General features: G+C 34.4%; 1 protein-coding gene across 2 annotated transcripts in view; it reads right to left on the reverse strand.

Moving 5' to 3' along the window:
- Positions 1-14364, reverse strand: part of PRKCI (protein kinase C iota) — a 68753-nt gene that overhangs the window by 21520 nt on the left and 32869 nt on the right. Inside the window, exons 3-8 of one of the 2 annotated variants that reach the window (XM_032407230.1) lie at positions 14198-14287; positions 12234-12284; positions 8911-8996; positions 7470-7610; positions 4923-4977; positions 3762-3820 (exon numbers count right to left, since the gene is read on the reverse strand). In XM_032407230.1, the coding sequence (XP_032263121.1) occupies positions 3762-3820; positions 4923-4977; positions 7470-7610; positions 8911-8996; positions 12234-12284; positions 14198-14287 (482 nt within the window). The remainder of the gene's footprint in view (positions 1-3761; positions 3821-4922; positions 4978-7469; positions 7611-8910; positions 8997-12233; positions 12285-14197; positions 14288-14364) is intronic. The other variant, XM_032407231.1, reaches the window with a different exon arrangement.

Here is a 14364-nt window from a genome sequence, read left to right on the forward strand (position 1 = left end):
GCCGAAGGCAGTTGCTTAACCAACTGAGCCACCCAGGCGCCCTCTGATGAACTTTTTAAAAAATATAAATAATGCAGGGCGCCTGGGTGGTTCAGTCGGTTAAGCGTCTGCCTTTGGATCAGGTCATGATCCCAGGGTCCTGGGATCGAGTTCCGCATTGGGCTCCCTGCTCCGTGGGGAGCCTGCTTCTCCCTCTGCCTCTCCCACTCCCCCTGCTTGTACGCTCTCTCTGTCAAATAAATAAATAAAATCTTAAAAAAAAAAGAAAAAGAAAGAATGCAATCTTATAGGAATTCTTTTTAGGAATACAAAAAATTCCAAAATCATTTTATGACACCAAAACTAGGCAATCCAATTTAAAACAGGGAAATTACAGGTCAATGACTCGCATTAATATTTAAAAGAAAATAAAAAACAAAACCTAAATATTGGCAAATCAGATCCACCAGTATATAAAAGAATTATATATCATGACACACATGGAGTTTATTCCAGAAATGAAAAATAGGCTCAACAATTGAAAATTAATGAAAGTTACATATGATCAACTCCACAAATGTCATTAAATGTTTTTGATAAAATCCAACATCTTGTCATGATAAAGACACAAGTCTTAGCAAACTAGAAATAGAAACAAACTCCCTCATTTTGATAAGGGGTATCTATAAAATAAAAACCTGTAGCAAACATCAAACTTATTGATGAAATACTAGATTTCCTCTGAGATATATAACAAGACAACGATATCTAATCACTACTTTTCAACATCATTTTGGTCATCTGTAGAGGTCCTTGCTGATTCAATAAGGCAAGAAAACTACAAGTCTATAATATTTGAAAAGGAAGGAATGACACTTATTCACTGATAAGATGATCATACGTGCAGAAAATCTAAAGTTATCTATAGATAAGCTATCAGAATTAATAGGTAGCAAGGTGTCGGGATAAAAGGCAATTTAGGAAAAAAACCTTATTTCTATATAACAGTATTAAATAGACAATTATATTTTAAAATAATACCATTTACATCCAATACCTATAGTTCAAGGACTTTGAACACTATAAAACATTGCCAGAATTTAAGGAAGACCTAAATAAGTGAAGGAATATATCATGCTTATGGTTTGAAGATTTCATATTGTAAAGATGTCACTTTTTCTGAAATGTATTGATAGGTTTGGTTTATTTGCTTGATTTTGTGGAAACCAGCAAACTGATTCTAAAATTTACATGGAAATTCAAAAAGCCAGAAAGAGTAGCCAAGATAAGCCCCAGAACAGCAAAGTAGAAGAATTTTACTAGGTAGACTTATTATAAAGCTATAGTAATCATGAAGCATGATATCTGCTAATAATAAAATAACAAAAAATAAAAGAGAATCCAGAATTATATCATGCAATGAGCATAAAATTGATGAAGAGATAGCTTTGCAGAGTAATGGGGGAAGGTACAGCCTTTTCAATATCTTCAATAACCTTGGGAAAAACAGATTTCTTAAGGCCCAAAAGCACTACCAAAAAGGAAAAGATGAATGTATTTCACTACATTAAAAATCAAGTACATCTATTCATCAAAAGATACCATTAACAAGGTGAAAATACTAGCCATAGAGTGGGAGAATATATTTGCAAATATAACTGATAAAAGGCTAATAATGTCAAGAAATACAAAGAAGTCCTTTAAATCAACACAACAAAGACCACTCATTTAAAAAAAAGACACCTAACTAAAAATGATACCCAATGGCCAATAAATATATGAAAAGTTGTGCAGCAAGGAAATGCACATTAAAAAACTATAATGACTACCACTACACATTCAACAGATTCACTACAATTAAAAAGATAGACCATACAAAATGCTCTACAGAATTTGTGGAGCCAATCGAACACACATTATTGGTGAAAGTATAAATTGATACAAGCACTTTGGAAAACTGTTTGGTATTATCTACTAAAGTTCAGTTACTCATGACTCAGGAATTCCACTAATTATATACCTAACAGAAATGTTTATGTATGTGTGCCAAACTCCACTTACAAGAATGTTCATAACAGCATATCATAATAATCCCAATGGGGGGGGATCAATAGTAAAATACATAAATTGAAACAATAGTGAAAATAAATGAAATACAACTACATGACACATGACTGAACCTCACAAACACAATATTGAGCAAAAGAAACCAGACACACACACAAACTACATACTATATGAATCCATTCATATAAAGTTTGGAGGAAAAGCAAAATTAATCTCTGGTGTAAAGACCATAGTGAGAAGGGGGTGTTAGTGACTGGGAGAAGGCACATGATGGGCTTATGGGATATTAGTAGATCCTATTTCCTGATCACGGTGGTCATTACACAGTGTCCACTCTGAAAATTCATCTAGCTATATACTCATGGTTTGTGTACTTCATTGTATGTCATTCTTCAATTTTAAAATATATTACAAATCTTGATGATACAAACAAATGAGTCTTTGGTAAACAACCAAACCAATAAACAATTAACAATAAAGGCAATGAGAAACTCCAAAAAGAACAAAAAGCTGTAAAAGAGTGTCAAGGATTGAAAAGAAATATTAGCAATTCATGGTGCTAGAAGAATAGAGAATTCTTTCCTTATTATTAGGAATTTCTTCTTTTGAATGATTCATTCAACTTGTGAACAAAATACGGAAGATGTAGTTACGGTTGCAGGACAGATTATAAACGTTAACAACCTTGGCAATGTAAAAATAAATATGTATGTAAAAGAGGAAAGCTGGAAGAAAGAGAAGGAATAGCTAAAGGAGAGTCAAGGTATTGACTTAAATAGAACAAAAAACTAAGATATGAGATTAAATACGGAATCAACAGATGTGCTTCAAGGTAATACAGGAGTGAAGGAAGTGGGTAGACAAAACAACACTGGCTGTATACTGATAATTTGTTTTATCTGGGTAATGGATAAAGAGGCTTTGTTATACTACTCTGTTTACTTCTAATTACATTTGAAATCTTCCATAATAAAACGTTGGGTTTTTTTTTTTTAAGGTAACCATGAGTAAAACATAATGCACCTATCAAACGAAAGAGAAGGGAAAAGGGGGAGGTACTGTGAACTAAATCTTGATGGCCTAAAATATATAAAGTTGGAAAACTGAAAAACAGAGGTATAAACATTATAGGCACAACTACAAATGATTAAAAAGAGTTGCCTCTCAGAAGTCAAAGTGGGAGTCGAAGGTGTGAGGCATGATAAATCTTTTTTACTACAAGCTTTTTTTTAAAAAAAAAAAAATTTTAATTAGACATTTTAATTAAAAACCTATTGCTTTAAAAGCTGATCAAATGTTTAATAGAAAAAATAGCAGTTAAGATGCTTATCATTTATACTTTAAATAAACAATTAGCTCATAAGATGGAAGGATTTATAATATATCTTAACAATACTACCAAGTATTCTAAACCTCATTCTTAATTATATTTTTTAGGTTATGCTATCTTAAAATGAAATAAGTTATCCCTGTATGCTATTAAATTTTATTTTCTCTTGTTAAAAAAAGAAGAGAAGTTATCTCACCAGATTTAATTTAAATGAAATTAATAATTATTAGATTAAATCAGAATAAAACTTTAGCATCATTAAACATCATTCCTGCATTTTACCATTATGATTTAAAATCTAAGCAAGTTAATTGTCATATTTTTTAACTGTCAAGTCTTATTAAAAAGCTGATGATGTAATATAAAATGAAACTAATTATCTTACCTCCTTTTCTTCACCAACTTGGTCCAAACTCTCATGACTTGAAGGATTATATGGAATTACTGAAAACACAATCCCAAACATGGGGGGAAAAAAGAAAAAAAAAAAAAAAAAGAAAAACATAGCACCCATTAACTGAGTTTGACTTAAAATGTTCTCATGATTTAAGTTTTTCAGAATAAGTTTTCGTTATTTAAAATTGAGTATCTGTCTACTAGTAATAAATTGTATGTCTTCGTGAGTTAAATCCTAATCTTTAATGAGAGGGGAGAGCAAGAACCAATTAGCAGCCAAGTACTGATTTTAACAAATATTTTTGGTATTTTGAAAATGTTTCTCCTCTTCACAAATTAATCAATTCCTTCTATAAGGGTGACTCTATAAACCTTATTCAGTTATTTTAATATGACTAAGGCATAGAGATAGGTGCCTTTGGTTTTTACTCCTCACTTCCTTCATACTTCATACTCATGTTCCTAACTACCAAACCACATAGGTCAAGTAAAGAACTGACAAAGATTGAACTCTAGGTATCTATTCCTTAAAGCTACTTCAGGCAAAAAAAACCCCCACATTTCATATAACCAGCTTCTTGCATGAACAAGAAACTATATTCTGTCCTTCCAGAAAAACTCCCTCACCTTCCCTTTCTGGATTCATCTGAGATCAGTACGCTCTGCCCAGTTAATTGCTCCCCAAACTTCGCAGATATATATTTAAGGTTCTGTATCTATTTGACATCTGAGCTCACATGATCTATTTTGAATTTTCAATACTGCATCTTTGTGTCTTTTACATAATTTCACTTCTGATAATAAAGCTTTTAATAAAAACAGATCACCCAAACATTCAACAAGACCCACAAAATCAGTATGTTTCATTGTTGAAAAAAACTGGTTTGCTCAATTTAAAAAAAGTCTTAGAAGAAATTTATCTGAATTAGAGAAAAGAGTCATTTGTTGTAGTTTACACAATTGTCTTCTTAAAATGCCAAAAGTATATGTTAAATATTGTGACTGACAGTACCACTGCAAAATAGGGTTAACTAACTTTTAATTTGGGAAGAACAAAACTGGTTTTAAACTTAAGTTAAAGAATCACCTAAAGAAGTCTTTAAATGATACTCTGTTGATGAACAATGGTTCCTGCCAGTGTCATTCTTACCTGTCTGTGCATGGTCTGAATGCATGGATGACTGGTCTATGGGCATCATTGGTTCCTGCAAACATTTCCAAAGACACAGTAACTTAGTGGGTTCTTTCTAAATCCCAATACCACTATAAATTCAGAAACATTATTTCAACGAGACACAGCATATTAAAATTTAAACTTGAAAGAATATAACTTGGGGTGCCTGGGTGGCTCAGTAGGTTAAGCGTCTGCCTTCGGCTCAGGTCATGATCCCAAGGTCCTGGGATGGAGCCCCGCATCGGGCTCCCTGCTCAGCGGGGAGCCTGCTTCTCCCTCTCCCACTCCCCCTGCTTATGTTCCCCTCTCTCGCTATCTCTCTGTCAAATAAATAAATAAAATCTTTTTAAAAAAAAAAGAATATTCAAGAACATCAACAGTAACCTAAATAATGTTCACAATTTTTGGCCTTGTTTTTTTCCTTAAGATGAGACTTTCACCTCCCTAACGACAAACCCCCTCCTGAGCTTATATGAACTAGCTAAATAATTCTAATGCCAAAGAGCCACCAATAATAACCTACATTCACAATGTCCAAAGAAGATACTATGAATAAATATGGTGTACTCATTCTAGAAGACAATTTAGAAAGATGCATCCAGATCTTTTTTTTTTTTTCTTCAGGCGGGGTAGGGAGGAGACAGAGGGAAAGGGAAAGAGGGAATCCTAAGCAGGCTCCATACACAGCATGGAACTCACAACCCTGAGATCATGACCTGAGCTGAAATCAAGAGGCAGATGCTTAACTAACTGAGCTACCCAGGCCCCTGCATTCAGATCTTTTTAAAAATGCATATCCTTTAAGCCAATAATTTACTTCTGGATCCTTAAGGAAATAGTAAGATTTATTTACCAGAAAGTTCATTTATGATTTTCTTTACAGGAAAATGTAGAAAACAGCTCAAATGTACAATCATGGGGAACAGGTTAAGTAAATTATGACATAGATATATAACAAAATATTATTCTAAAATTGATAAGGATATAGATAGATATGGAAAGGTGACCAAAATATAAAGTTAAGTGAAAAAAATGGGTTAGAAAACAGCATATATATCTCACTTTTGTTAAAAACTATGTAAAAGAATGAGACTCAAACATTATGCACATTCTGATAAACACTCCACCTTCTATGAAGCAGTCTCAAAAACAATCTACAAAACTTCTAGATCCAACTGTAATACACAGAAATTAAAGAGGACAGGGGAACATTTTAAACATAACCATAAAGAAGCAAAGAGAAAAATACTGTAACACTTCAAATGACAACATAATTTCTGCTATATTTAAATTTTAAGGAGTGGGGGAAAGAGAGAGAGAGAGATGGAAGAATCAGTAAGTTAAAAAATATCTAGGACACATATCAGTCAACTGCAGATATGGACTACATTTAGATCCTGATTCAGAATGAAAACTGTAAAAACAAAATTTTCACATTTATGAGGCAAATTAAATTTTGAACATTGAACAAGGAATTTTCTTTTTAGTTTTTAAAGAGTCCTTATCTTTTAGATTTGTTGCAAAATAATACAGGATGAAAGCAGGTTATATGGGTGGGGGCATAGCTGAAATAGGACTGGTCATGAGCTGGTACCTATTGAAGCCGGGTGACTGGTATACGGAAGTTCATTATACTTTTATATCTACAAAAATATTTAAAATTTTTCCATATAGAAAATCTTCCATATAGAAATTTTCTATATGGAAAATTTCAAGTATTTATGCATATAAATTTGCAAAGAAAAAGTTCTGGAAGGATATACACCAGAAGACAATTACCTTTAGACAGTAGATCTCATGGGGGATTTTTATGTAATTTTTCTTTATTTATCTATATTTTCTATTACGAACATGTTGTAACTGCATATTTAAAATAGAAAGCGAGGGGTGCCTGGGTGGCTCAGTCGTTAAGCGTCTGGCCTTCGGCTCGGGTCATGATCCCAGGGTGCTGGGTTCGAGCCCTGCATCGAGCCCCACATCGGGCTCCCTGCTCAGCAGGAAGCCTGCTTCTCCCTCTCACACTTCCCCCTGCTTGTGTTCCCTCTCTCACTGTGTCTCTGTCAAATAAATAAATAAAATCTTTAAAAAATAAGAAATAAAATAAAATAGAAAGTGAAAATAAAAATTTTAAATTCAAAAACTCCCCAGTAATCGCACACTTTAAATAGCAAACATGAAGCCTCTGACTGTTCTTACCTGATCTCTGTTTAGTGTAGATGCTAAAACAATGAGAGCTACAAACTAATGAGTTTATCTTAAGAGAAAAAAGTCTCTTAAATAGTTCTCCCTACCTCTTCCTAATTTAACCAGATTTTGTAGCAGATTAAATTAAGAAGTTAACTACATACCATAAACAAATTTATAATAACAATTCCAAAACTCACAATATGTCAACTGGACTGTAAAGTTACATTCTGTAACAACACTGTTGAACTGTGATTCCTTACCACCTCTGTATTTTAGCCCTCTGTCCTAGCAGTGTTACTGAAAATGTTCTATTAAAATAAGACAGTTGTGTCTTACCGGTGGCATAGAATGCCGCCCACATTCGATGGTGACAAGTTTGTGGCACTTCTTATGAACCAGGAGTTTGCAGTTGATGCACTTATATCCCTGACGTCCAAGTCCCCATATTCGGTCAGTACAGATGGCACAGTGGGCACGCTGGAGAGAGTAATTCAACAGTATTTTATTAACAAATAAAAAGTCATAATCATTTGCCAACAGTTTGCTGATAAAATAATGAAAATAAGGGGTCAGTTTAAGTGTCTGAATCTTGATCTCGGCTCAGGGCATGATCTCAGGGTGGTGAGAATCTAGCCCTGTGTCAGGGCTCCATGCTGGGTGTGGAACCTGCTTGGGATTCTCTCTCTTCCTCTCCCTCTGCCCCTCCCACCCCATCTACTCACTTGCTCTCTCAAACAAACAAACAAAAAAAGTGAAAATAAGTGGCTTTCTTCTCTAACTCAATTCCCTTCATCATACATAACTTTTCCAAAGCTATGATGGTCACAGAAAAATAAACAGAAAAGAGTTTTATTTGCAAGAATGAAATCTGCAACCATGTTGTTTTCTGTTGTAAGTTCAAGAATTTTTAGTCTTCACATAAACTCAGAGTATTGAAAATAGTAAAAGTGAATTAAACTTGAAAAACATAGGCAGAAAAAGCTATGCAAAGACTCCCAAGCAAACATAAACCTTCCAGACTGGTCAGAGGTCAAACCAAAGCCCTGCTCTCAGAGCAATTCCTGAAGTGACTTGCTCATTTCAAAGCTTTTTAAGTATCAGGGCTACTGGGAAAAGGATTTTGGGAACCTCGGGTCGTAGCTTTTATTTACGTGAATGAATTCAGAACATGGCACTACTTTTACAATGGAAATGGGGTCCATGTATTTGTAGGTATCAAGAGTAGTTAAAAACAATCGACTTCTTTCAAACCTTGGCTCTGCCACTTACTAGCTGTGTCATCCTGGGCAAGTTATTTAACCGCCCCACACCTCAGCTTTTTCATCTATAGAACAGAAATACATAGTACCTATCTCACAAGGTTGTTGTAAAGATTAAATGGGTCAATAGATGTCAAGCATTTGGAAAAGTACCTGGTACATAGTAAAAGCTAGGTAAATGGTTTGCAATTATTATTTTTGAAACAGTGGAAGTTAAAATTACACTAAAAGGTTTGCAAAATAAACTTTGCTTATTTTCTGGTTGTCTGGAATTATAGTAAAAAAGCCAACTTTCTTTTAGCTAAGGTAACTATATAATTCAGTCAGGGGTATTAAGAGTGAAAGGAGATGCTATTAAAAATTACCTCAAGATAACAGGGATACTGCCCCAGGCAAACTGGGAATGTTGTCACCCTACTGACTCCTTTAAAAGGGAAAACAAGACTACCTTTCTTTCACAGTACTGAGGAAAAAAACAGTTATCTCAAATTATTAATATTTAACAAACTAAGGTTTACCCTGTTGAAACGCTTGGCTTGAAAAGTGTGGCCATTTGCACAATAAAGCTTTCTCCAGCGGCGTGCACCTCTGCGGTAGATGGATTCTAAAGAGAGATAAAAAGTTAAAAAAAGAAAAAAGAGCAACTGTGAATAAAAGTCTTTTTATAATTAAGTCTGTGATTTTTTTTCATGATATTCACTTCAAGAAAAAAATATTCTGATAAAAACCTGAAAGTGAAAAAAATAAAATAGATTCACCAAGGGACTAAATGAAAACAAAGCCCATGGAGTAAAAATGTATTAAAAATTACTATTCAGTCTTCTCTATCTTTTAATTTTCCCAATTTTTGGGCGCCTGGGTGGCTCAGTCGATTAAGTGTCTGCCTTCAGCTCAGGTCATGATCCCAGAGTCCTGGGATCAAGTCCCGAATTGGGCTCCCTGAATAGTGGGGGAGTCTGCTTCTCCCTCTGCCCCCTCTGCCCCCAGCCCCCGCTCATGCTCACTCTCTCACTCTCTTACAAAAGTAAAATAAATAAAATTAAAAAAAAAAAAATTTCCCCCAACCGTTAATTTTGAAAAATCTTAAGCCCACAGAAAAGTTGAAAGAACAGAATAATAAACAGCTGCATCCTTCACGTAGACTTACCAATATCTAACATTATGCCGCATTTGCTTTCCTCTCTATACACATGCCTTTTTTACGTCTGCATCATTTAAAAGTAAGTTGCAGATATAACACTTCACCCTTAAACACCTAAGTATCCACTCACTGCCTTAGATTAAGGGCGTTTCCCCTAATTCTACTTAACCCTAATACCATTACCATGTCTTAGAAAATCAACATTAATTCAATATCATCTGATAGACAGCTCAAATGCAAATAGCCCTGTTTGCCCTCAAAGTATCTTTCATAGCTTTCTTTTTCTCTCCAGGATCCAATCAAGACTCAAGCATTGCCTTTGGTTGCTATACCTTTTTTGTCTCATGAATGTATGCTGAAATGGTCATGCTGCCATATTTGCTGTTGTTTATTCTTTGTGATGTTGATTTTTTTTTTAAAAGAGTCCAGGCAGTTGTCTTATATTATGTCCTACATTCCGGATTTGTCTGTTTCCTCATTAGAATCAGTATCAAATATTTTTGGCAAAAATAATATATAGGTGATATGTATTGCTTGTATCACATCAACAGATAAACAAATGTCAGATTGCTGACTCCCAGTTCAACCACCCTGTTAAAGGCAGTGATTGTTTCTTCTCTTCATTGTAAAGGTACATTTTACTTACTTTCATAGATGCTCTAAAAGGGACACTTTGCAACCACAAGAATATCTTCCCCATTAATCTTTTTTTTAGAGGGGGAGAGGGCAGAAGGAGAGGGAGAGAGAGAATCTTAAGCAGGCTCCACGCCCAGCACTGAACTAAGGTGGGGCTGATCTCCTAACCCTGAGATCATGACCTGAGCTGAAATCAGAGTCAGAGGCTTAACGAACTGAGTCACCCAGGCGCCCCTCCCCATTAATCTTTAATCCAATGGTTTTTATATTAATACTTTTTCTAAACAAACTAAGAGGTTCCATAAGACCAAATCTAGTTGACCTGTGTAATTCTGGTTAAGTAAGTCAATCACTATTATACATATTGTCTATTAGTCATTAATATTCCACAGCGATAGTTAATATACTGGTAGAAAGAGTCCATTAGGTTTCTAAACTCATATTTTAAAGCAGATGTAGCACTGGGTTTACCATTTAAAATTAAGATAGAAAAAACGAGTTGAAATGCTCTGAATTAGAAATCTTAAGATAGCATAATACAGAACTGTAAATACAGATGCTTGGGGCGCCTGGATGGTTCAGATGGTTAAGCGACTGCCTTCAGCTCAGGTCATGATCCGGGGGTCCTGGAATCGAGCCCCACGCTGGGACTCTCTGCTCAGTGGGGTGTCTGCTTCTCCCTCTCCCCCTGCCTCTCCCCCTGCTTGTGCTCTCTCTCTCAAATGAATAAATAAAATCTTGAAATAAATAAATAAATAAATATAGATGCTTTTATTTTTATTTATTTATTTACTCTGTTAGGAGTAACCAAAGCAGAAAGTTTCTGTTAATCGTATCTTAACCTAGGGGTGCCTGGGTGGCCCAGTCTTTGATCCACCCATCATTGGAACTCCGGCAAAATATTCTTAACTGAATCCAGACCTAAATTTTTCACTATTGCTTCAGGGTTCTACCTACTTCCTTAAATTTCCCCATTTCCTATATAGTACATGGCCCCCATTCAACTCTATATAAATATTCATAGCTGTTTAATTTTTCCTTTTCACCAAGTTTCAGGAAGAGTCACAGAACTGGGGCGCCTGGGTGGCTCAGTCGGTTAAGCGCCTACCTTCGACTCAGGTCATGATCCCAGGATCCTGGGACTGGGTCCCACATTAGGCTTCCTGCTCAGCAGGGAGCCTGCTTCTCCCTCTGCCTACCGCTCCCCCTGCTTGTGCTCTCTCTCTTTTTCTCTCTCTCAAATAAATAAATAAAATCTTAAAAAACAACAACAAAGAACTAAAAGTTTAGAACTACTTTACTTAACTCAAAGGAAAACACCACTATTCTTTCTAAAGTCATGGCCATGTGCAGAAACCAGAAATGAAAATGAGTAATATCCACAACTAATAAGTTATTCTGAATATCAAAAGCAGTAACTTATGATTGTAAGTAAGTTTACGTATTTAAGTTCCATCAGACCAGAGAGTTGACTCTTTTAGTTCTTCTCACTAATGATAACTATCAGCCTAGACATTCAAAAGAAAATCCCTAACAATTTCTAACTACACATGCTCAAGTATTTAGAGAGGAAGCATCACGTTACTTTCAAATGGTACACTAAAAAAATAAAAATAAAACAAGCATGTTTCTTATGTATATACATGTATGCCTATGTGTGAACACACACAGATGCAGAGATAAAGCAAACACAGAAAATGTTAATAATTGGTCAATGAAGGCAAAGATATCTTTGTGTCTTTGTTTTCAATGTTGTTTCAACTTCTCCATAGGTTTGAAAATTTCCAAAATTAAAAACCAGAAAGGAACATGACTTAAAATTCACTTAATTTTCCTTTCAAATGCACAACAGACACTTACGTCAGTAACTTGTAACTAAGAACTGCCTGATTTTCATCTGGCAAAAGCAGAGAATTTAGGCAGTTGCTAAGATAGTCTAAATTAGACTAAAGAATGGAAAAGAAATCAAACAGACTAAAAGTTCTATTTCTGATTTCCTTTCACTTGTGCCATTGTGCCATAAGTAACTCTACACTCAAAAATATGAAGTATATACACACTCACTGTCTTCTCCTGGACAGGGCATTCCAGGACGTTCTGGTACACAAGGGAAGACTGAAAGAAAAGAAATTAAATTAATATAGCAAATTTAAAACATACAAATTACATAGAATTTTAATTTCTAATATCAAAAAAATTGACCCAAATTTCAACCTGACCCTCTTTTAGCATGTGGTCAGTAATATTTTTTCAAGGGATTCATTTATCAAGGCTATATGAAAGAAGTTTTCATGAAAGTGAACAGCCAAAATCAAGCGCACTAGAAGCTCAAATTATTCATGCTAGTCCCTGTTATGTTACCAATTGATTTTTTTTTTGTCCTTAGAGAAATCATTAACTACTATTTCCCTAAATCTTTGTTGTACTGTCAAGTTTGCTACAATGAAAAATTAAAACTGAATTACAAAAATATATACAAATATGAACATAAACCATTACAGTTCTTAAAAGATGTATACTGAATTTAGGAAAAAATTTACACCACTAAGAGTACCCAAATCCAAAAAATGTAAGTTTTATCTTAGGAACTATAAATTTATAAACAGGCTAATTCAGACCATTTTTATAAAGAGACAGAATATAAAGACATAGTGTATTTACGAACTAGCCAACTATTTGTAGTCTGTGATGTACAAAAGGACATGGCTTAAAAAAAACACAAAACACGATGTATGAGAAGCTCAGGTCCCAATATATTCTTAAAAGTTGAAATATAAGCTAACTTCTAAAAACAGTTCTGTGATATGGTATAAAAATAATAAAAACTTAAAACAAACTGTTAATACTATTGATAAATTCACTTCTTTAAACATTTACTGTAGTTTTATTCTAGAAAGAGATGACTCCAAAAATGGATGACTTCTGAAGTTCTGCTAGGACCTCAATAAGTTACATTATGGATCCCTTAGGAATCACTAGGTCAAACTCTGAAGGTAGAAAAATATTAAGCTACTGATTTTTAAAAAACACACTATAAAGAAAAGTACATGGGAATCATAACAAGGGGCTGACTCATTATACTTATGGGAGATTTATATTTGTTAAAGTTTTATTTATTTATTTATTTATTTATTTATTTATTTATTTTTAAAGATTTTTTATTTATTTATTTGAGACAGAGAGAATGAGAGAGAGAGCACATGAGAAGGGGGAGGGTCAGAGGGAGAAGCAGGCTCCTTGCTGAGCAGGGAGCCCGATGCGGGACTCGATCCAGGGACTCCAGGATCATGACCTGAGCCGAAGGCAGTCGCTTAACCAACTGAGCCACCCAGGCGCCCTTTGTTAAAGTTTTAAAGAGTTCTATACGTCTGGTCCCCTAAAAATGTTACATGAAATATTGCCAATGAAATGCAATATATAAGTGGGTTTTACACGACATAAAAAATTTGAGGGGTAGCATAGTAGAATGAAAAGAACATTGACTTGGAAGCAGAATACCTAGATTTTATACCCAGGTCTACAATGCACCATTACATGATGGCTGAGTTTCGTCTCTTCTATACCACTATCCAGCTTGTGGGCCTGCAGATGTTTAACACACTAATCTCTATAACTATGTAAGTAGTTTCACTGTTAACCCTCAAATAAAAGAAAGGACATTTCAGATACCTTCTCTTTGGAGATTATTATTTGCATACATTACCAAACTGCAAGGGAATGACTTAAAATTCTACTAGGCACTCAATTTTAAATTCTCTCCTAAACTTTGCTGTGAAACACTTGAGAGATGATCAGTTTAATATCCATGAAGGCATACCCAAATAACAAATTTCCCAATATTATAAGACAATTGATTTTATTTTCTCTAGCATTTGAGAAGCTACTAAATATGAACAATTACATAGCAGTGAGGGATAGAGATTAGAAAAAGACATCAGAATTATGTTTTAAAATGGTCAAGAATATAGGGTTATTTAAAAAAAAAAAAATTATAGCTCTAGAAGAGTAAGAAATGACTACTCCTTTACCATGAATCAAGAGTTCAGAATCCTTGTTTAGCTCATAAAGCCTAAAGGCTTCTTCTAACTCCAACTGAGATGATACTGTACACGGGTCTCCTAAAAAATATAAAAAATAAAGCAAAGCTCACTTTTTAAATCCTCTAAAATGTAATGTTTAATAAACAATTTTCATT

This window comes from Phoca vitulina, unplaced genomic scaffold, assembly GCF_004348235.1.
Source record: "Phoca vitulina isolate PV1807 unplaced genomic scaffold, GSC_HSeal_1.0 scaffold8, whole genome shotgun sequence".
Lineage (NCBI taxonomy): Eukaryota > Metazoa > Chordata > Mammalia > Carnivora > Phocidae > Phoca > Phoca vitulina.